General features: G+C 42.7%; 2 protein-coding genes and 4 non-coding genes across 8 annotated transcripts in view; 2 read left to right on the top strand and 4 right to left on the bottom strand.

Moving 5' to 3' along the window:
- LOC141008990 (nesprin-2) overlaps window positions 1–5,133 on the bottom strand; it is a 52,171-nt gene extending 47,038 nt beyond the window's left edge. For all 3 annotated transcript variants that reach the window (XR_012180113.1, XR_012180114.1, XM_073481390.1), the window contains exon 1: window positions 4,908–5,133. The gene's annotated coding sequence lies outside the window, so the exon portion shown is untranslated. The remainder of the gene's footprint in view (window positions 1–4,907) is intronic.
- Window positions 5,134–7,274: 2,141 nt separating this feature from the next.
- Window positions 7,275–7,366, bottom strand: trnar-ucu (transfer RNA arginine (anticodon UCU)). The gene is given in 2 exon segments: window positions 7,275–7,310; window positions 7,330–7,366. It is a non-coding gene; the product is annotated as a tRNA-Arg (tRNA).
- A 3,280-nt stretch (window positions 7,367–10,646) lies between these two features.
- On the bottom strand, window positions 10,647–10,738 carry trnar-ucu (transfer RNA arginine (anticodon UCU)). Its single transcript is given in 2 exon segments — window positions 10,647–10,682; window positions 10,702–10,738. It is a non-coding gene; the product is annotated as a tRNA-Arg (tRNA).
- A 2,151-nt stretch (window positions 10,739–12,889) lies between these two features.
- trnar-ucu (transfer RNA arginine (anticodon UCU)) lies at window positions 12,890–12,981 on the top strand. Its single transcript is given in 2 exon segments — window positions 12,890–12,926; window positions 12,946–12,981. It is a non-coding gene; the product is annotated as a tRNA-Arg (tRNA).
- A 1,996-nt stretch (window positions 12,982–14,977) lies between these two features.
- trnar-ucu (transfer RNA arginine (anticodon UCU)) lies at window positions 14,978–15,069 on the bottom strand. The gene is given in 2 exon segments: window positions 14,978–15,013; window positions 15,033–15,069. It is a non-coding gene; the product is annotated as a tRNA-Arg (tRNA).
- Window positions 15,070–21,349: 6,280 nt separating this feature from the next.
- Window positions 21,350–22,500, top strand: dharma. Its single transcript, XM_073484957.1, has 3 exons — window positions 21,350–21,662; window positions 21,894–22,096; window positions 22,381–22,500. The coding sequence occupies exons 1-3, from the start codon at window positions 21,350–21,352 to the stop codon at window positions 22,498–22,500; spliced, it is 636 nt and encodes a 211-aa protein (XP_073341058.1).
- Window positions 22,501–23,187: the final 687 nt, after the last annotated feature.

Here is a 23,187-nt window from a genome sequence, read left to right as displayed (position 1 = left end):
GTTTAAACGACTTCTGCAAAGACGTTGTTTCCTGTGTGAGATTACAGACGGTGGGTGAATTCACGCCCAGGGACGAATAAAGACGGAAGATGTTGGTAAACTCACTGAAAAGGAAAAAAATAATGTCCACAGAGGAGAATTATATCTTTAATCAGTTCCTCTTTTATGTGAAACAAACGGCCCAGGAGGAAGATCTGCCCGGAGGCACAAAAACAAAACTCAGAATTTCATTTAGACCAAAACAGCTACAGAGCCAGAGTGAAGTCCTGGTCGGCTTTGCAATAGAAACCAGAACCCTGCTGCTGTTTCTTGACTTTGCAATGAAACCAGACCAGACCTGTTGGGCCTAAAAGTAAGGCCAACAGACTGATCAGAACCCGTCTTACTGTCTTGTTAGGCCCCACTTCAAAATCAGGTCCGTCTACTAATACAACTAAAACCAGGTGAGACAAGAACTGCATCATCATCCATCGTCGATTTTTGTAACCACACTGTCGATTAATCTCCTGAGTATTTTCTAGATTAGTTGTTTGGTTTATAAAATGTGAGAAAATGGTGAGAAATGTCGATCAGTGTTTCGTCCTTAAGTGTCTTGTTTTGTTCACAAACCAAAGATCTTCAGTTTACTGTCACAGAGGAAAGAAACCAGAGAATATTCACATCTAACAAGCTGACAGAGAATTTTGACTATTTTTTCTGAAAAGAAAATGACTCAAACCAATAAGTTACAATCATCCTTAAAGGGATGAAAACAGAAGGTTTAACGCTTTAAAAGAGATTATTCTTTATTGCTGATACGCTCGAGTTCAATCCTGTAATAAGTAAATACACACGCTATGATAACTGTCATTTTTCATACCACAGTACACGTTAAAACTGTCACACCGCTGCAACCCTACAAACTACTAGCAGACTAATCAATTAATTGTTGCAGCGGTTAGAAGCTGGAGGAGTTCAAACAGAGACTGAACTCTATTAACATGCAGGTGAAGCAGGTTAACTGTTTAGCAAAGCAGAGCAGCCTTTGTGTTGCCATGTTCAGGCTGACGGTATTAAAATACAGCCCAGTCGGCCTCACTGGGCTGTAATGAGGTCACTGTGTCGGCACAGCAGGTGTCCTCGTGCAGAAGACTCCGAGCAGGGTATCTGTGCCGTTCGTCTGGTTATGGTGGAGAAGGAAGATGAAAGTGTGACCTCATCAACTTCAGATTTTGTGTAAATATATGCTGCTGAATTTGATGGCAGCAACAGGCAGGTGTCTGATGACTCCTGTTACTCAGACTTTCCCCATCATCTTCTCACCTGTTCCTGAAGCATCACACCCACACAGGCTCTTGAAAACAGTCCAAACATAACAGCAAACCTTGCCAAGGAAACCACACTGGCCCTGCTCGGCCCTCTTTGGCCCTTCAGTGGAAGCTAACAGAGTATTTCCTGCGCAGAGGGCCGACGTGCTGCAGGTAACAGCAGCTATAAAGCTGAAGGAAGCAGGCCGTTTAATGGTGTACTAACATTATGTGTTGTTATGGCCGTCGGAGGTGACATTAGCCTGCAGATGTTAGCTAGCGAAGAGTCAGCGTGGACCGGGGCGGAGCCTGGGGACCTCATGAAGGTAGTCTGAGTCATAATGAAGCCCAGCAGCCTCAGCAACACTGATAAAACACATAAATGGACTTTAACAAAGCTCTTATCAAGTCACAACCTGCTCCGCTTTCACTTTAACTCAGCTCCTTACTTTCTCTTTTCTTACTCCTCCTCCTCCTCATCCTCCTCCTCCTCCTTATCCTCCCACACCTGTCTGGCTCTCAAAACTGTTTTCCACAGGACAATAACAGCTTCATTCTGACACATTCTCAGCTTTCATTATTGTAGTTTCAGGTGTGAACGAGGTCAAACAGGTCTCCTGGTATAATTCCTCCTCTCGGGTGACACAGCTCAGGTCGCTGTAGCGAAACTGTGCCACAGTCATGCGATACCTGACACAGTTACAGTGTACAGCTGCGGGTCGGTTCACCTGAGCTCAGTGACACTGTAACCCTCCACCTGGAGTCCATACAGGAGGTGACCTGTGAGCGTAACACAGCGGTCACCCTGTGAGACGAGCCACGAAGCTGAAGTACTCAAACACTCACACAGGTTCCTCCAGCACGTCGGTCAGTTTCTTATAAGTTCAGAGAGCACAAGTCTGATGAAGAAGAGGCTGCAGACCATGGAGGAAATGATGATGAGGTTTTGATTTATAATTGAAAATACCATTTCTTGACGGGGGGCTGCATACTATCAGAAAAACAATATTGCAATATTTTTGGTTTTCTGCGATATAGAAAAGATCTATTTGGAAGACAGGCCCCTGAACCAAACTCAAAATTGATCCAAGAAACTTTAAATTGGACTAAATTATGAGGCGCCGACACGATTGCTCTGAAGCTTCGCCCATTGCCTTGGTAACCGACGCCCAAAATCAGTGTTCGACGGCGTCTGTTTTTTTTTGTCTCTCTCTCTTTGAAGACACCATACCGCCTCAGAGCACCCGTCGTATATTTCACTACAACACCCGGGAACACAAGTGATTTTAAAGGACTCCACGTGTATTAAAACTAGAAGTGGACGACTGTCGGGGAGATATTCAGCAATTTTCTTGTTTATTTCTCATAATCAGCATCGGACCTGAAAAAGCCGTTTCGGTCGAGCCCTAATTGAAACAGAAAATACCATCCTGAGCTTTTAATAGTCGACACATTAAGTCGTCATCAATAAGCAGAACCAGAGTTACACATCATAACGTTGAGATCTGCGATTTCTTTTAGCTCGTTTCCAAAATCTCTGCACTGTTTACAGTCTCATGGATGCTGTAATCTCATATTGTGTTGTACTGATCCTGCATCGTGGAAAACAACAAAGACATTGTTCAAAATCACATCACAAAACCTAAACAGCCTCCCGTCTCCAGCGCTGCAGAGCTGCAACAATGAGTCGATCGAGAAAGAATTTTAATTGCCGACTATTTTTGATCTTTTCAGTCATTTTTCAAGCCCCAACTCTCAAACATCGTCTGGTTCCAGCTTCTTAAATGTTTTTTCTGTCGTTTATGACAGTAAATGAAGAGACTTCAGTGTTTTGGACTGTTGCTTGGACAAAATAAGACATCTGAAGACGTCACTTTGGGCTCTGGGAAACTGTGAGGAGCACGTTCCACTATTATATCGACTAAACAATTAAATCTATTAATTGTGAAAATATCCAAAGCGAAAATAATCGTAAGCTGCAGCTCTATCTGCTCGTGAACACATCAACCTTCACTAACGATGTAAATAACTAAGTAAACTAAATATTAAGTGCATCAGCCCACAGATCAGTCAACTGATGAAATAAACTGAAACGTTTGCAGCACCGGTGTAAGACGGAGCCCTGAACACACCAATATGTTCATGTTGATCAGTGAGAATCTGTCAGAACCAGGTGTTCGTCTGAGAACTGGACCTCAGAGCGACAGCAACACGCCGTCACGGTTAATTGTTCCCTCAGTTCAGGTGTGTCAGCGGATCAGAACAGGTCTGAGTGTCGGTGGGTGGAGACGCCGTTTCACCACAGACACATTCCTGCAGCAGCATCAGCTGATGGTTCAACTCACAGCAGCATCGACACAGTTCACTGCCAAACACTGTCTGACTGTGTGAGTGTGTGTGTGTGTGTGTGCGTGTGTGTGTGTGTGTGTGTGGAGGATATAAAGATAAGTCCTGTAACACAACGTGACCTGTGGGAGCAAACGACTCACAAATAATTGACTGCAGGCTCATAAAACCAGATGATGTTTCAGTCCGAGACGACAGATATCCAACAGTGCCGAGTCAAAGGCAGCTGGACCTGTGAGTTCTTGAAGATATTTAGCTCCTTGTTCATTGTTGTAACAGGGTCCCATTTCACATTACGTGGTACTGGATCGGTGCTTAGACTCACGTACTCGCCGATACCGATGCCTGCATTTTCAGCAGTATCGGCGGCATTTCCGATACCGGTATCAGAATCAGAACAACTCTAGGAACTACCACAGAAGTGGACAACGCCGGTCTCCAGTCGTGGTTTTAAATCGTTCCTGTTATCGTTGTCCTGCAGGAATAATCGTCCTCCAGGTGGACACAGGTGAGCACGACAGATATAATCAATGGAGACGAGCCTCAAAAAAAAAAGGTCTCATACAAACAGAATCACTCCACAAATCAATTAAATAACATGAGCCTGAAACTCTCCTGACGCAGCTTCAGCACGTGTTTTTAATCTTGTTGGACTATTTGACACGAGCGTCACAGGTGGAGAGGAATATTGATCGTCACATCTACCAATCAATCACTTATCTGCTCCGAACAACAACATTAATTACATATACTTATAATAACAAGGGACAAACAAACTGAACCGACTCCTCCACTATCTGCACCAGACCAGCACCAGGCCAGATACCTGTCACTGTAACCATGGCAACAGAGGGACCCAGGCACACACCACACACACACACCTTTGTAAACTCCTGTCCCGAGGGCAAACAGGACACTGGATACACTCCTGACAGCCCAGTGTCAGTGAATGACTCACACACACAAACACACGCACACGCACACACACACGCACGCACCCACGCAGCAGTCCAGTCCAGGAAGAAGAAACCGGTTCCTGGGCTGCACACAGTCTCAATTACCGCCCTCACAGTCGCACATTAGTCTGCTGGATGTTTCCTGAACGCGACAAAACAACAACAACAGCGCGAGAGTTTCGCCTCACGTGACACCTGAAACTTGTTCTCACGCGGATCAAACAGCAACACACACACACACATCAGCCTGAAGGAGCGTACCTGTGTGGAACAACAGGTAACCGTGCGTTAATTAACGTCTGAGGGATGATTGACTCACCTGCTGCTGGATGAGCTCATTTCAGGAAACGTGACGAAGCTGAACTCCAGAACCGCTGGGAGAAAAACCTAAAAACACTTCCGGTGGTCCAGGTGAGGCTGTATCCTGATCAGCTGCTGAACTGAGACATCAAACTCACCTGCAGAGGACAGATACACCTCCAGCCTGCAGCAGGAGCGAAACTAACAGCGACTGAGCTGCAGCACGAACCTACCTGCAGCAGGTACTTCACAAGCCCCGCCCCCTCTGAGCCTGACCACACACACACACCTGCAGCTGCTCACCTGCATCACGCTCCGCTGGCTCCCGTGACCCATTTTGAAGCAGACGCCTCCTCAGATGTGTCCTGCTCACCTCCCCGCCCTGAATACAGTCAACTCTCACACCCTGAAATAACTTTTAAGTCACATATTTATTTATTGTATTAATGTTTTTATCGAGCAATGATCAATCAAACTGTTTGCTCGTGAAGGACGCATGGAAGTAGAGCTGCTTTTGGAATGGGACGCGGCCCTGCTGGCCTACTTTCCATCGGTCATGAAGCCATAAACACATAAAACTCCCTGATCCATTATAAAACCAAACAAGGATTAATTCTTCATCGGAAAACACACTGATCGAAGCTTCACCCTCAGCACTGTGCTGTATTTATTACTTGTTTGTTGCCTTTCAAAATAAAACTACAAGATGCAGACAATATATATAATACACCACAATAAACACAAGGTGATAAAGAGTGAAAGTAAAACAGGCAATACGCAGAAATGGGGACATAAAAGGAACAATTCGTCCCAAATGGAAAATTCAGCCATTTTCTCCTCCCTGAAAAACATTTCTGGAGCAAAACAGCGTTACTGCATTCTCCTACACAACTGAAGCAGCTGGAGACTTGTATTAAAACTCCATTCAAACTTTGCCGAATTAGTTATTAGCACTTCCTGTTTGCAGTGAACCTGTGGACGTACAGACAACTATCACTGGATTACTGTGATACTGAAGAAACTTAAAAACATGATGTTTCTCAGGCAAGTTCTGCACATGTGAGGAGCATCTTCTTTGGAGGATTTCATCGTCCCTGTGAAGCTCCTGAAATGTTTTGTGGACTATTAAACTTCCATCATCATGGAGGGAGGAGATGATGACTCCATAAACCTGCTTAGAAATCCTGAAAAAAGACGCTCCTTACAAGTGCAGAACTTGCCTGAGAAAAGTCATGTTTTTAGGTTTTCTTCAGTATCACAGTAATCCAGTGATAGTTGTCTGTACATCCACATGTTCACTGCAAACAGGAAGTGCTAACAGCTAATTCGGCAAAGTTTTATTGGAGTTTTGGAGGATTTCTGAATTTCTTTGGTTGTTTTGTTTCCAGCTACTTCAGTTGTTTAGGAAAACGCTGCAATGCTGTTTTGTTGTGAAGCTCCAGAAATGTTTTGTGGACTATGAGACTTCACCTGACTTTCCTCCAAGTAGTAACTGAGAGTAGATAGTAAAAAATTCTCTTTAATAACATTTTTTTAAGGTAGAGCCTTTTAAAAAGATGCTAATTCTACAAGCATCACATCCTCATGAAGCTGCTGCAGCGTCAGAAACTAAATCTAAACATAACGAGTGTAAAACCACAGGATGCAGATTAACACTTGTACTACTGTTGACGTTAGATATATGTAACTACTCCCAGGTTTCCAAACCTCCCTTTAATCCCCTGAAAAAATCTGATGACATGACCTCTGTGTCAACCCTGAAACTGGAGCGGCCGTCGTTAATCTTATTATTCACACCCGTTCCTTTCAAAACTGTGACGTTTCAAAATATCTGCTGTGAAAGCCAAGCAGCCGTGTTTTGGAGATCGTCTTTCGGTTTAACCACGAATACAAAGAATAGAAAAGATCTAGACGTGGCATGTATGACCTTCCTGAGATCGGCCTGATAAGGGTAAGACCCTGTGAGATGCTGCAGTTGAAGGAAACCCGGGTGGACAAGTCATGTGACCTTTGTCAAAGAAGAGGCCTGGCAGCAGGTTTGTTCTCACTGAAACAGATATTAGGGGAGGCTTGACATGGCTTCAGCAGTTTGAGCTCTTCCCTCTGCAGCTCAGTGGAGATTCATATTTCGACTGTCACACTGTGAGGCGTTGTGCAACAGAGACGTCCTGGAAAGGTGCAATCAGTGATCCACAGGTAAACAAACACAGGGCGTCTTTCTCTTCAACAACAAACTGAAATGTGCTCACACACCCACAATGATTTGAAGTTGTCAGGGTGATCAGAGAGACTGAGGCACTGATTGGACAGCTTGGTAGGTGGTCTTTCACTGTCTTTCACATGATTTGTTTTGGCTTTTGTCAAATTACCACAAACCATTAAACATCGACTCTGGTGGGACTCGAACCCACAACCTTTGAATCACTTCTCCTGTGTTTAACTAGAAGTCCAATGCGCTATCCGTTGCGCCACAGAGCCCCACAGTCCCAACAGGAGTCACAAAGGGTTTTGTTGACCTCAGACTCGTCTTACAGGTGTTGACTGCTAATGGTTACGTTGCAGCTTCTTATCTAAACGTACTTTATGTTAAAAGTCAAGTATATCAGAGAGTTTTGTTGAGATCAGACTGAATATTGATTAAACTTCAACAAAGCTCACAGGGGAGAGCGGCGAGGCTACACTTCTTCTAAACAGATGCTGCAGATTTCTCTTGAATCAGCAGCAGAAGAAAAATTCATTTCTGTTCTCATTAACCGTAACGTTTAAAGACGTCTAGCTAAACACGATGGTACAACACAATTTAAATCAAGTCGGGCTGCACATTTACACATACACACACACACACACACACACACACACACACACACACACACTGTTTCAAACAAGCTGCATATCGCTCACATGCACATGCACACACTAGCACATATAAACACACACACACACCAGAGGAGGACGACAGACACAACAAATCAATGCCTGGGTTTTGTGTGTGTGTGTGTGTGTGTGTGTACACGTGTGGCTCATCTGCATATATGTAAATGAGTTCACACACACTCTGCCATACGTTGGTGCAGTGACTTTATCTCTATGCAATTATGTAAATGAGGCCGGTGTTGTAGGACAGTTACGTAAACGCCGTATTTCAAAAAGAGGTTTAGCAGGAAGTTACATAAGACGGCGGTTCTGAGGTTCTATTTACAGCCACGACGACGAGCGGCGCTCTGCCGACACAATCGCACCGAGACAATGTGCTGTATTTACAGCTGCGAGTAAAGAGGGAATTTAACAGCAAACACGAGCCAAGGGCTGATAAATTCAGTCCACGGCTGCTGACTTCATCACTTCCACCAGTCGCTTGGAAGAGTTCAGCCGGGTTCTGTTCGTAAAAAGACTTCAGAGCCAGCAGTGATCACACAGAACATCTTAATCAGAGCCAGTGAAACCAGTCTTCCTCTTCTTGACTGTTTACCGGACAATAACTGGAGCAGCAGAACTGACACTGGACAAAGCGGCGGGCTGATCCAGATCACCTCAGGTTCTGAGGATGCGGACTCTCTGCTCCGCTTCTGAGTTCTGGCTCCAAACAGCTGTTTACATCCACATCTTGCCAAGTGCAGCTTTGAGTAGCCACAGAGCCGAGCAGCCGCCGCTGTCGTGGCCCGTCCGTCTGCCTTCACACTCTGTCTGGCTCGTTTTCAGCTGCTGATGATAATAATTCATCTTAATTGAATCTCAAAGGATTATTGTTCGACTGCGTTTGATGTTTCTCGTTTCAAATTCTTTCTTTGATTTACTGGCTCGTACAGTCTGAGTGAAGTGTTGCATGAGCTCATTAGAAGGAGTCGCATCGTGGAAACGTCTTAAAGTGAAAGTGAAATGTTTTTATTGTGGACGTTCGATTAGGAAACATCGATTTGTATACCTCTTTTGTTCCTTTGTACCAAATGATTGTCTGTCTCTACATGTGTTTTACTTGTCGGTCCTGTGGTGTGAAATAGAAAATAACTCCTACATGAAACTGCTCACAACCATATCTGTGGATTATCTTGAGAAACTAGGTCATGATTTCTGAAAAGAAACATCGCTGTTGAGTTTTACAAATTCTTATTTTGGTTCTTTGAGCTCCACAAGCCGAGTGTCATCGAGTATTGAAGAGAAGCAGACATCTCTACAGCTGATATCTCCAAAACTCTGCAACTCACCGAAACAATCTTGAAACAACACTACAGGTGAGATTTTGGGTGAACTGTCCCTTTAAATCTCGGTTTGAGAGCTGCATGTGCGAACCTCATTTCGTGACATCACAACTAGCCTGAAGCCGATCTCGTGTCCAGTTAAACTTCTGGACGGAGCTGCAGAAGATGTAATTTAAGAGTTTTTAATGAGGTCATTGAACTTTTTGTGGAGATATTTCTCAAGGCAGATTCATTTATCTTTAATTTATATAATTTGTGTTGATTGGATCTTGAAGGTTTATCAGTATGTCCAAGTGTAAACATCTTTAATAGCTCAGCAGATAAATCTGTAACAGTAACGTCCTCAGAGATCTCTAGAAACTTCACTTTTGCATCTACGAGAGATGAAAGAGACTTTTTCTTCTGTTGTACAGGAGAGACAGACTTTTCGTCCTGTTGATGAACCTCAGCTGGATGTTGGAAACCACGGTTAGATGTGTCTCCAAGATGGATTACAGATATCGAACGCCTCATTAACTTCCCTTGAGGTTTTGTGTGCCACGCCTCGCAGCAGCAGGCCTCCTGAGATGATGGACGGTTGATTAACCCCACTTGGTTCTAAGTAGCTAAAGAGCTAAGTGGACACTCCTGGTGTGGGGCTCTGTTTCCCTCTCAGTAGCTTAATTCAGTGGATTGGTTTAAGCAGTTATTGAGCTAAAAGGAAGCCGTTGTCAGATGGGGAGGAGAAGCCGTGGAGTCGTTGTGGAGCTGCAGAGGATTAGCTGATGGCAGTTTGATGACAGATGCATCTCTTGGCTTCACTGAAGACGTTCTGCATGGTTCACTGAGCTAAGACCACTGAGGCTCAGAGTGCCAACGATAGCATTAGCATCACAGTCTGCTCTGGAGGCACGGATAATGCTATTGGCTGAGTTAAACCTCAGTGGGCGGGGCTATAGATCAACAGTTTAGTTTAAAGACAAGGAGATAATGCGTATTTTCTTCTGTCTGGGTTTGATTCTACTTCCTGATGCAGGAAATCCTACACTGTTTGATTTATGTGGTTTGGATTGAATAAAGCTTGACTCTGGTGGGACTCGAACCCACACCCTTTGAATCACTTCTTCTTATGTTCTACTAGAAGTCCAATGCACTATCCGTTGCGGCACAGAGCCCCGCTGGTCTTTCAGCTATCATGTTAGATAGTTTTTTTTACTGTTTGCTGTTTGCAGTCCTTTAAGTTTTGCTTCAGACATTCATCCGTTCCACAAGTTTAAATGGAGTTTCCAGATCCTGGATCAGTGCCACTGTGGTTCTGTACACTCAGTACTGGAGACAGAAACTCTTGGATCTTTTCTTAGATCTTTTATGTCAAATTGGAGCAAAAACAAAAGTGTTCTTGTCGAGTATATTAGAGACCACACATTTCCCTCTTCATCTAACCGTAATCGCTAACATTGTTATCCTGACAGTCGCAGGTCAATTCTTGATATTCATGAGCCTGACAGACTGAGGATTCAGAGGTACTATCCAATCCTATTTCTGCACTATAATGCTGAACATTGCTATAAACCTATAAAGCTCGACTCTGGTGGGACTCGAACCCACAACCTTTGAATCACTTCTCCTGTGAGTAACTAGAAGTCCAATGCGCTGTCCATTGCGCCACAGAGCCTCTTGCTTCCTTCAGGTGTCACAAAGGTTTTTGTTGACCCGTTAACTCGTCTTACAAGTACTGAGAAGCAAAGTTTAGGTTGCTGCCACTTAATGCAAGAAAGGAAACATCAGCTTTCCTTTTGGAGAGAAACACTGAAGTGTTTACGTCAGACTTCAGTGCTGTGAGAGCTACAATGTCTCTAAGGGGTTAGGTTAAACAGCAAATCTGCATTTTTCCACACACACTTCTTTTAATTTAACCAACTTTCTTAAATAGTCTGAATTTGAACAACTTTGTACATCTACTGTATAAAGCTCAACTCAGAGTTTCAAGCTTTGCTTCTAACTTTCAGGTTCCACAAAAAGTCAGAATAATCTCCAGGTCCTGCAGACTGGTCCTGCTGTTTGAATCTTCAAAGGACCCTCCTCTTTGCTCTGTGGAGCAATGGATAGTCGCATTAGTCTTTGAGGGAAACTGGAGATGTAACTCAAAGGTTGTGAGTTCAAGTCCCACCAGGATCAAGCTTTGTATCTTAAGAAGTTATTCCACTTCACAGCACAGACCTGCAGGGAATCCAAACCTTTCAGTGACTCAGGCGCTCAAAAAACTGCTCAAAAGTCGGTCGAGTCAGCAAAAACGTAAAGTGAGAAGATGAAGTATTCTTGTCTCAGTAAAACATCCCAGTCAGTGTTTTTATATCTGATGTTTTTTAATCAATGCTCTATAAGATCATTCATATATTTGTAGCCCGGCTCCTGTGAGAACCACGTATCTGTAAAAAGTCAGAAAAACATTTTGTTTTGAGTTTTGTGACGAAGCATTTTCAGATAATCCAGGAGGATTTAAAGAGTTTATGAAGCTGAAGACGGAGGAGAAATCTCTCAACCAAACAGGAACACTTTATCACAAACATCCAACATCACCAACTTCAGAGGAAGAAGTGATTGTAATCTGAAAGTCTGAAAAGTAACTTAAGCTGCCAGACAAATGTAATGGAGTAAAGAGTATCATATTTGTTATCCATCGGCTGGATTTAAAGCAAAAAGTAGGAATTATTTCCATGTATGTAAAAAGATATCCAGGCCTGAGCTACAACACCACAGACTCACACACACACTCACACACACACACACACACACACACACACTCACACACACACACATACACTCACACACACACTCACACACACTCTCACACACACACACACACATACACTCACACTCACACACACACACACTCACACACACACTCACACACACACACATACACTCACACACACACTCACACACACTCTCACACACACACACACACATACACTCACACACACACACACACACACACACACACTCTCTGACCTCCTCACCTTTCCGCCTCGATGCCCAAACAGCCTTTTGTTCTCTAAACTGACCAATGACACGGCCATTGTCCACCTGTCAGCCAATCCCTGCTCCTATTGTGACACAAACCGGCCAATCAGAGCGCATTATGTATCCCCAAACTGGCCAATCGGCTGGCAGCACCCCTTTGCCATCTTAACCACACACCCACTTCTTTCTTTGACACACACACCCACACACACACCCTGCATAATTAAACCTCCCTCTTTTGTTTAAATGTACATTTATTCATGAGCTGCACATTGTGTGTAAACTGTGTGTGTGCGTGTGTGTGTGTGTGTGTGTGTGTGTGTGTGTGTGTGTGTATCTCCTGACCTTTACTGCTACATCAGTTCTGACCTTTTTAGCGGCCGTGTCTGGGAGCGTTAGCCACTTTTATCTGACACACTAAGTGGGGAGAAACAACAGAAAAGGGTCAAGTGTTCTGTTTTTGTTGTCCTTGTTGATTACAGGTGACATTTTACTCATATGTTCTCCGAGCAGACGTCATCCTGAAAGGGAACCAGAACCACAGAACCAGCTGGTGGTTGGATCTCTTTTTTTTAAATCAACCAGTAACAAAGAGTAAGAAGACTCAGCAGCAAATTTGAATGAGAACAGATGAAAAGTAACTAAGTAATGTTGGATGGTACAATAAGCTTTTTACATAATAAAGAACAAGTCTGTACGAAGTGTGGATTTGTAGCTGGAGAGGTGCCAGTTCACCTCCTGTGCTCTGCCAAGTGCCCTTGAGCAAGGCAACAAAAACCTGGAGACACCTGCAGGAACATGAGGCTCTGTGGCGCAATGGATAGCGCATTGGACTTCTAGTCAAACACAGGAGAAGTGATTCAAAGGTTGTGGGTTCGAGTCCCACCAGAGTCGAGCTTTAGACTCTTGATCAGCAGATCTGTCTGTTCACTTCATTAAGAGACTGAATGTTTCCCTGGACGGTCTTTAAACCAACAACCAGGAACGGAGACATCAGTACTGTCTTGTGTCTGGACTTGGATCGCAGCAGACGAGCTGTATGGAGACATGTTGTGTCTTTTCCAGCTGAATGCTGCAACTCTGTTTTACTGTGAAGCTCCAGAAGCTGCTCTGGTAGAAACACAGTTCAGCAACCAAATCTTTGGAAACCCGAGTGGCTGATTCATCAGAGAGGAGCAAAGACGGGCGGATCTAACCGAGGCAAGAAATCCTGCAGAGCTGAGTTAAATCAAGCGCGCCCTGAAGAGAGATCACATTATTCAGAGAGAGACTTCTGTAGCGCCTCAGGTGACGAGCTGCACGGCAGGAGGGAGGCTGAGTGTGTGTGTGTGTGTGTGTGTGTTTGTGTGTGTGTGTTTATGTGTGTGTGTGTGTGTTTATGTGTGTGTGTGTGTGAGAGAGAGAGAGAGAATTAATTTTCTGGTGTGTGTTTATGTGTGTGTGGTGTGTCTCCTGTGGGCTATGAAGAGCAGTGAAGGTCGTACAGTCGTCTAATGACTGTCTAGCGTCTGTGTGTGTGTGTGTGTGTGTGTGTGTGTGTGTGTGTGTGTGTGTGTGTTATATGATGATATTACTGGTTGAAACAGGTGTGAAGAGAGAGAGAGAGAGAGAGAAGAGCGAGTCACATAGAGAATGAATGGTGTCTTGGTGAGAGAGAGAGGCTGGATGAGACAGAAGAGGACTGAGGACTGAAGACTGAGATGTTACATAATGGTTTCTGCCTTCCTGTCTGTGTGCTGCTGTGCTGCCGCCCTGCACCGCCTCCTGCTGACCACACCGACACACTGCAGCTGTGAATATTCAATCAGCCTCATTATTATGTAAGTGGGCTGATTGAAAGGCAGAGGCGGAGTCAGTCTGGGTGCAAAGGTACAACACCAGTGGATTTAAATTAAAACATAAAACCTGTATTTGTAATTACTGAGCTGACAGAACACTAATGAAACAGTTAGTTAGCAAAGGGAACTCCAATTAGCGCAAATTCATTCAAATAATTACCTTTTTTTTTACGAGAATTTGTAATTTTGAAGAAAGAAGGTGGAGAGGTTGTTGAGGACACACTGTGAAAAATAAACTGTAAATTAATAATAATAATGTAAAAAATATCCTGTAAAATAACTGAAATTAAGTGTCTCATAAAAACACAGCAATTCTCCATAATTACAATAGTTTTTAACCTTAATTTTACACGAGATCTTGCTTATTTTTCTGCTTTTTAATGTTTAATACAAGATATTTAGATGTGTATAAATAATGACATTTCAAAAAGTGATGTTATTGTTGTTTTAATATTATTTTATGTTAAAAATCTTCAATCTATACCTCATGGGATGAGTACAGCACATGTTTTACTCTGAGAATTTAATAGAGAAATAATAATAATAATATTTGTGAAATTATGATAAATTTACAAAACTATTTTTTATTTATTTCCTGTAAAAAGAATGAAATCTTACAGTTCTTCACATTTACCATAAACAATTTAAATATGTTAATTCACAGTCTATTCTTGTAAAAATATTTTTGTGTCTTTTTAAAATACAGGAAAACTCACATATTCAAAAAAATCCTGTTCATGTGTACAGACACCGTCAGCAGACATGTTTCAGCCTGTCGTCTGACTCACTGAACAGAAACTCAAATAAAACTAAACACAAAGTAACAACCCTCTAAAACCTCAGCAGACGATACAAGGAACATGAATATATTCAGACACAGAAGAAAACTAATTTTAACAACAAATTCATAAAACTTCAGACATTAGTGGTGTCACATTATTGATTCTTTGCAATGGTTTCAACAATCATTTTTAGCAGCATCGATGAACTGGCACAAGCAGTGGCCTCTCGCTGACACACACAGTACTTGTAAGTTAGTAGATCATAAAGCTCGACTCTGGTGGGACTCGAACCCACAACCTTTGAATCACTTCTCCTGTGTTTAACTAGAAGTCCAACGCGCTATCCATTGCGCCACAGAGCCTCATGATCCCTGCAGCTGTCAGGAGAGTCCTTGTTGACCTGAGAGTCGTCTTACAGGTCTCACTGAGCTGTAATACACACTGCAGCCTGACGGGTGAGCGACAGGTGGTGCAAAGACTTTTCTTCTTCTTCTACTACTTCTTCTTCTTCTTTTTCTTCTTCTACTACTACTACTTCTTCTTCTTTTCTTCTTCGTCTCCTTCTTCTTCTTCTTCTTCTTCTTCTTCTTCTTCTACTACTACTACTTCTTCTTCTTTTCTTCTTCGTCTCCTTCTTCTTCTTCTTCTTCTCCTCCTTCTTTTTCTTCTTCTTCTTTTCTTCTTCTTCTTCTTCTTCTTCTACTACTACTACTTCTTCTTCTTCTTCTTCTTCTTTTCTTCTTCTTCTTTTTCTTCTTCTTCTTTTCTTCTTCTTCTTCTTCTTCTTCGTCTCCTTCTTCTTCTTTTCTTCTTCTTCTTCTTCTTCTTCTACTACTACTACTTCTTCTTCTTCTTTTCTTCTTCGTCTCCTTCTTCTTCTTCTTCTCCTCCTTCTTTTTCTTCTTCTTCTTTTCTTCTTCTTCTTCTTCTTCTACTACTACTACTTCTTCTTCTTCTCCTCCTTCTTCTTCTTCTTCTTCTTCTTTTCTTCTTCTTCTTCTTTTTCTTCTTCTTCGTCTTTTCTTCTTCTTCTTCTTCTTCTTCTTCTTCTTCGTCTCCTTCTTCTTTCCTTCTTCTTCTTCTTTTTCTTCTTCTTCTTCTACTACTTCTTCTTTGTCTCCTCCTCCTCCTTCTTCTTCTTCTCCTCCTCCTCCTCCTTCACCAGAGGTCCAGCTGTGCCAACATCTCATCTGTATGCAGACGTCTCACCGGCCATGTTTGTTTTGTCGTCTGCAGACTTCAGAGGTTGGACAGGAGTTTAATAGACGTGTTCGCTGAGCTGCAGTCGTCTGTGTGGAGGAGGACGGGAAGCAGGAGGAGGACGGGGAGCAGGAGGAGGACAAGGAGCAGGAGGAGGACAAGGAGCAGGAGCAGGACAGGGAGCAGGAGCAGGACACATCCCAGAGGGACACCAGAGCTGCTGACTGTCCTGCTGCTGGTCCTCCAGCTTCACCTGCTGCTTCCTGACAATGTTTTTGTTTTCCTGTGATCACCACAGTAATGTTTGCACTGTGTTTCTGCAGGTCGGGGATACGTTCCTTTATGTTGCTGTGCATACGGACCATCGGGCCATCTTTTAATCCAAACCATGATGCTTTCCAAACACTAAAGCTAACCAGAGGATCACCACAGTGTGATGGTGTAAACCTGCGACATAAAGAAACGTAAGGCCGTGACATTTGTCAGAGCTGCATGACAGAATGAAAGTTTGTAAACTCTGCATGCTGCACGCAAACACAGAGCTGTTGATGTGTGTGTAATACCATTTGAAAAGCATTCGACTGCACCGGAGTCGATATTTCCAAACCGATGTGAGCCTGCAGCAGCTGAGAGATGACTCATCCGTCAGCAGACACCCAGAGAGAGACGCTTCAGTTGCCAGCAGGAGGCTCGTCGGACTGATGACGACGTTTCATTCACAAACCACACTCATTTTTTCTCTTCGCTGAGATCTGACGGGTGCACAGGAGACGACAGAGGACACAGAGAGGGTGATCCTCTTATCTCTTTTTATCAGCTCGTCCTTATCAATAAATAATCTTTATTACTCTTAATATCATCCCCTCTCTGCCTCTGTCGCCGCTGTCCTCAGAGGGTTCAGGTCGTCTCTGGGTCACAGACAGAAAACATCAGTCTGGATGAGACTCAACTCTCTGACTCTCCCTCCTCCCTGTCTCTGTTTTTCTCCTCTGTCTTTTCTCTGGCTGGTCACACACAGTATTGAAACGACCAGTGATACACAGACCGACTAGTTTATGATTGATCGTCATCAATCAACGTGGCTCAGACGTTCATGTTTCCCTCGAGCAGAGCTGTAATAACTTTGGTGATTTTCTGACTTTTTCATCCGAGTCTCCAAATTTTAATCCGTCCAATACTTTGGTTTACGACCAAATTGCCAAAACTAACGACCTCGCAATCAGCCCCGACCGTACTTTGTGTTTGATGATGATTAGCATTTAGCTCATAGCACCACTTTGCCTCAGCACAGACCTGCTAACACGGCTGCAGACTTCACTCGTTTGTGTTCGTGCTTACAAAAGATTACATGGACGTTTATGCAAACTTCAGATTTATTGAAACTTTACATTTTGTTTCCACTTGGTTCTGGTTCATGGCTGGAAATGTCCTCACGTCTCATTCAAAATATCCAGTGGTTGCACACTTACAAATGTCGAAACACCATCTTGAACAGCGGTCTCTGGCTTAGTAGCCGTCTCACCTCGCTGTACCTCCACCTCCCGACGTTAAAATCAGCTCATACACGTGTAATTTGAATGTTGAACATTGTGAACATTTGACACAAGCTCTGACACCATATATCGAAATAATGCCCGAACCCTAACCCTTTTATGCCCTGCACCTTTATTTCACCTTGCTGTTGTGTATAAGAGGTGAAGAACAGCTCAGAATCAACGACCAGCTAACAGCAGGTAGCAGCAACCGAAAAAATGTCTGCAAGTTGAGGAGACAACGAGATCTGGGAGCAGAGAACAAAATCAGCTGCCACATCACAGGACGGTGAAGAGCTGGTATCATTTAGAGAGCGTCGCCTGACACCCAGCCAGGAAACACAGTACTGAGATCAGGCCCGACAGTGGGGAAATGTCTGAAACTGGACTGGAGTATTGAAGCCCAGCCGACATGGAAGGAGAGACGAAGAGTCACCAAAAAGGCAGAGAGAGAGGAGAAATGAAGCCCGTCCACAATACCCTGCGACTGAACCCTCGCTGTGTTTACTAATCTGACAGACAGACAGAGAGACAGACAGACAGACAGAGAGACAGACAGACAGACTGCTGGATGTCTGGAGTGAGTCTGAGGCTTCATGACGTTTTGCTGATTCATGCTGAGGGAGGCGAGGCAGCATGAAATGAACAACACACACACAGTCGCACACACACACACACACACACACACAGTCGCACACACACACACACACACACCTGATGCAAAACACTCAGCAGCTGCAGTCGAGGAGGAATAAAATCCTGTAAGATGAAGTAAACAAGTCAAAGAAAATGACTGCGCATCACAAACACACTGAGGTTCTGTTCAGACCCGTTATTAACATCTGTCCTCAGTGATCAGATCACAGCTGGACCGCTCTGCACGTGTCAGTTCACACCGACATTAACACGCTTCTTGACACGCGCCTCACTAGTGATTAGTGTTCACTAATGATCAGATCTCACCAACCTGCTTTATATGCAGATTAACATCAGTGAGACGAACAGACTCCATGTTTCTACTCAAAGACAGAAAGAAGTTCATGTAGAACATTTGCTGAATTCACAAGAAGGAACAAATAAGTCAGAATCAGTCAGAGACAGAGTTTCACACAGTTTATAAAGTGTCTCCAACTCAACAACTCACTAAACTGACACATTTGTTAAGGGAGTCTGGGGACAAAGAAGTCGCCTATACTGGTTACTGTTCAGTGTGTTTGTAAAATGTGACATGTTTAGAGCAATAAAATGTTTCTTCTTTCATAAATTGAGTGTAAATGGTGAAATCAGTGTAAACAGATGACTGATACTTTTTACAAGGAAACACACAACTTACTGTTTTCATTTAATGCTGAATTTACAAGAAGGAGACAATGATTCAGAATCTGAATCTGTGAATTCAGAATTCACAGCGTTATAAAGTTTGTTTTAACTCAACAACTCTTAAAATCACTACATTTGTTAAGGGAGTCTGGTGATGTTGTGGTTTTTAGGACAATAATTAAAACATTTGGAGCCATGAAAATGTATATTTGGTAAACTGACTGAAACAAGAAGCATATTAGCATGAAAGCGTCACATTAAATGGATGATTTGTGATATTTAACTGTCCTCTGTGTTTGTTTATTGTCCAGCTGAGCTCATTTTGATCCTTTCTTAATATTTAAATATTCAAACGTGTGGATGTTCAGTCGCCGTCGTTGTTTCTGCTCTTTGATCGTCAGTCTGAGGACGTTTGATGATCTCTTTCTGTTTCTGTTCACTCCTTTCATGACCGTTAACGATCGATCAGATCACAGTGGGTTTAAAGAGAGGACACTGATTGATCTGCTATTGATCACTGATTGATTTTCTCTCAGAAGTCAGACTGAGCTAACATCACACACACACACACACACACACACACACACACACACACACACACACACACACACACACACACACACACAGGAAAATAAACATCATATCTATATTTCATCTTGTCAAATATTCTTCTAGTCTCACACAGTTTTGTTTAAAAACACTCAGTTATACTTTATTATAATACAACAGTGATGACCTGTACATTTACTCGAGTACTTTACTTAAGTATGATTTAATATATTTGTTTTCTACTTGAGTATTTTTACTTCCTGCTGCTTTAAACTTCCACTAGAGGTAAATATTTAACTTTTTACTACTTTAGTCATGGTTGCATAATGTTTGTTTTGTGTTCCTATGAAGAAAATATCATTAATAATCACAGGTAGCTTTAGTGGAATGTAACTAAATACTTTTACTCAAGTTAAAATGAGGTCAGCAGTAAAATGACACATACACATTAATGCAACAGGAACATTTTACTGCACTGTGAGTACTTTTACTGCCTCCACACGTCTGACAGGTGGACGTGTCTACGTGCCGGACGTGCAGGTTTCTTTTCAGTGCAGCAAACAGCAGCAGTGACATCTGCAGGCCTCTGACACTCGGTGCAGACGACTCGACTGATGTCAGTGTTTCATGAGTGGACAGAAACAGATACAGCAGACTGAGACTGTCAGAATACAAATGAAAAAAAGTCCTTAAAGAGGAAATAAATATGTCTGCATGGATGTTTCCAACACTTTTAAAACAAAGTGAACATTTTCTTATTATTATTAACAAATACATCTTAAAACAAGAGAGACTGCAGAGGACACATCATGAAAGCACACGAATCCTGGCAGACGAGAAGACGACATGAAGATCTGATTTCTATCAAATACAAAACAATAAATTCATACATGTAACAAAATAAAAGGAAACAAACTTTTTATGTTGATTAATAACAATAAACAGGCCAATACACATTTAAGTTTAACATTTAAGTCAAAACTCAAGTATAAATTTTACTTGAGTTTTTCCATTGACTGCTTTCTTTCACTTCGCTATTGTACTTTTACTTCACATTTATTTGATAACTTTATTTATTTATATATGTCAGTGTGTTTCTGATACCTAAGTACATTTAATATCAGATATTTTAAGACTTTAACTCAAGTACTATTAGTGTGGGTGACCAAAGTAATATTTTTATATACATTTATTAGTATATTTGTACTTTTATTCATGTTTGACTTTTGGTCGATAATGAATTGGATGAATGAACGAATGTGTCCAATGAGAATTAAAATGTTTTTTCACTTGATGTGTTTTGTTCTGTCTGCAGTCGATATTATTTAAACTTTATCTCCTGATTGTAAAATAATGAAATCACTCATATATTCTGACAAATGTTTGTAGACGAGACGACAACACAAACATCTGATTTCCAGTTTTTAAATCACATATTAACAAAATACAAAACAGGAAGAATATTCTTAAAACATAAACAATGAATCGTTTTTACTTTAGAAAGTTGGTTTAAAAGTATTTTGAGTCAGAAGAATGTTTAGTAGTGTAATCAGATACTTTCAGACTTTTACTCGAGTACTTTTCCTGTGAGTGACTTTCACTTTTACCAGAATAATATTTTAACACGATTTCTTCACTTTGGCTCAGGTATGACTGTTGTTGTTGTGTCTACATGAAGTCTCAGTACGCAGGCGCACTCCGGCTCAGTCTCGTGAACATCAGCACGATGATGAGTTTGTTTGAAGAAAAGTGAAAGCTGGAGATTAACTGAACATAATAAGTACGTTCATCACGTCATTATTCAGTTCAAAGAATCAAAGAGTTCACGAGGTCAAATCAAAGTCCACGTTCCTTCTCATGTCTGACTGAAGTTCAGCCATCAAACACCGACTTCATGACTCTCATTAACATACTAATGAGCCGTCAGGTGTCTGATGGTTTGATGCTCCACACTAACTGTGTTTAAAACTGGACCCTGGAGGACTTCAGGAGCTCAGAGGCCTCAGAGCAGCTCACTGGAAACTTTCCTGGATCATCAGTCATGGAGGGAAGCAGAGTGTCGGACTTCAGCATCGAGCGCATCCTCTCCCCGCAGCTCGGACACAAGCCGCCGGTCACGGAGGTCTCACCGGGCGGGTATCTCCAGGGATTCCCCGCCGGACTCAGTCCAGACTCCGGGTGCTTCAGAGCTACTGCGCCGGTCCCGATGCCCGTACCAGGCTGCCTGCAGTACCGAGGAATGGGCTTCGGAGAGGCGTTTTACCCGTATGGAGCCGGTTTCCATCACACAGACTTCAGCAGAGTTCACTCAAACTCCGGAGTTTACGTGCACTTCAGCAGCCAGGAACCTGCAGGTAATTTAACATTTTTAAGGAAAAACTCGAGCTAAACTTTTATTTCAATTCAGATTTAAAATAAGAAAAGTTAAGTTTAAACTTTTCATTCAGTTTAGGATGAAATCAAACACAAGAAAGTGCCAAAAAAAAGTTACTTTAATAGAAAAATATAAATAGAAAAATAGAATTCAGGATATCTTTTGCTATCAATCGACTAACTCGTTGATTTTTCTCTATTTTTGTCATTAGATGCTCAACAGTTGGTAGGTTACCATGGTTACCACCAGGCCGGGGTGCAGTCGCAGCAGCGTCAGAGGTCCCGGATGAGGACGGTCTTCACCGACAGTCAGACGAAGCGGCTCGAGGCGCTGTTCGAGCTCACCGACTACCCGACCGTGGAGGCGCGCGCCGACGTGGCGAGGAGCACCGGGCTGAGCGAGGAGACCGTCAGGGTGAGTCCGACGAGATGCTTCTCTGAAATGTTCATTTTAGGCAGGTGAAAGACAAATGTGCGTAAAACCTCTCCAGGTGGCATTTTACGCAAGACGCACAGACTGACCAAGGAACCAAAACCTCTCCAGAGAATATTTTTACGCATGGGACAGAAAACAGAGCTGTTCTCGCCTGAGTCCACTGACTTTACACTTACAAATTAAACATTTAGATAAACAATTAACACTTTAAATGTTACTGCTCATAGATCATGAAGTCTAAACTCTCTCCTCTGTGTTTCCAGGTGTGGTTTAAGAACCGCAGAGCCCGGAGGAAGCGGCAGCGCAGCGGGTCAAAGGTCAAATCCCCGTCCCCTCCCCGCAGCGCTGGAGCCGAGAAGAGGCTCCTCACCACCTTCCTCTGAACCCGACTGAAGGTCCTGCTGCTGTTTAGAGACTCTCACATTCAGAGGTCAAAGGTCAGCTGACTGCACCCTGCTCAAGGGCACCTCGGCAGGGTGGAAGCTGCTCTGATGTGGCTGCTGCTGATCCAACAGAACATTTTATCACTGTGACGATGCGTTCAGAGGCTGCTGGGAGACTTCAGACTACGCTGCAGTTTATTCTCTACTCAGTGAATTATAGTTTTCTAGTTTTAAATTATTTTGAATTTCTATGTAATTTATTGAATCAGTGTTTTAAATATAGGCTGCTGTGTGTAGGTCTGAAACACAGACACCGTTTACCTCCAGTGGTTTCTTTAAGAAATAAATGTAGTTGTGATATGAACTCAGTTCTGTGCTGGTTTTTATTTTGTGTGTCTTTATTAACTGTTTAAACTATGTTTAAACAATCGCTCCAACACATGACACATGACTTATAATGCACTTTGTATTGAAACACTGGGGAAGCTCAACATGTTGTGCTGTCAGCTGTCATCCATCTGGTGCCAGCTTCATTTCCATTAAAGCTTTTTGTTTTCACTTTTTGGGGACTGCTTTAGTAAAACTTTTTAGAGAGAAAGGTGTCATCTGAAAATTGGCCACTGGGTGTCATCGTTAACATGTTTTGTCTGAAAGTAGAACTTCATGTATTTAACACAACTCTGAGAT

This window comes from Pagrus major, chromosome 2 (genome assembly GCF_040436345.1).
Source record: "Pagrus major chromosome 2, Pma_NU_1.0".
Taxonomy (NCBI): domain Eukaryota; kingdom Metazoa; phylum Chordata; class Actinopteri; order Spariformes; family Sparidae; genus Pagrus; species Pagrus major.
This window is presented reverse-complemented; position numbering and strand designations above follow the sequence as displayed.

Excerpts from the sequence above, each read along its gene's own strand:
- dharma (XM_073484957.1), top strand. The coding sequence starts at position 21,350 with ATGGAGGGAAGCAGAGTGTCGGACTTCAGCATCGAGCGCATCCTCTCC. Across the intron at positions 21,663-21,893 it reads CAGCAGCCAGGAACCTGCAG|ATGCTCAACAGTTGGTAGGT; the intron begins GTAATTTAACAT and ends TTTTGTCATTAG. Across the intron at positions 22,097-22,380 it reads TGAGCGAGGAGACCGTCAGG|GTGTGGTTTAAGAACCGCAG; the intron begins GTGAGTCCGACG and ends CTGTGTTTCCAG.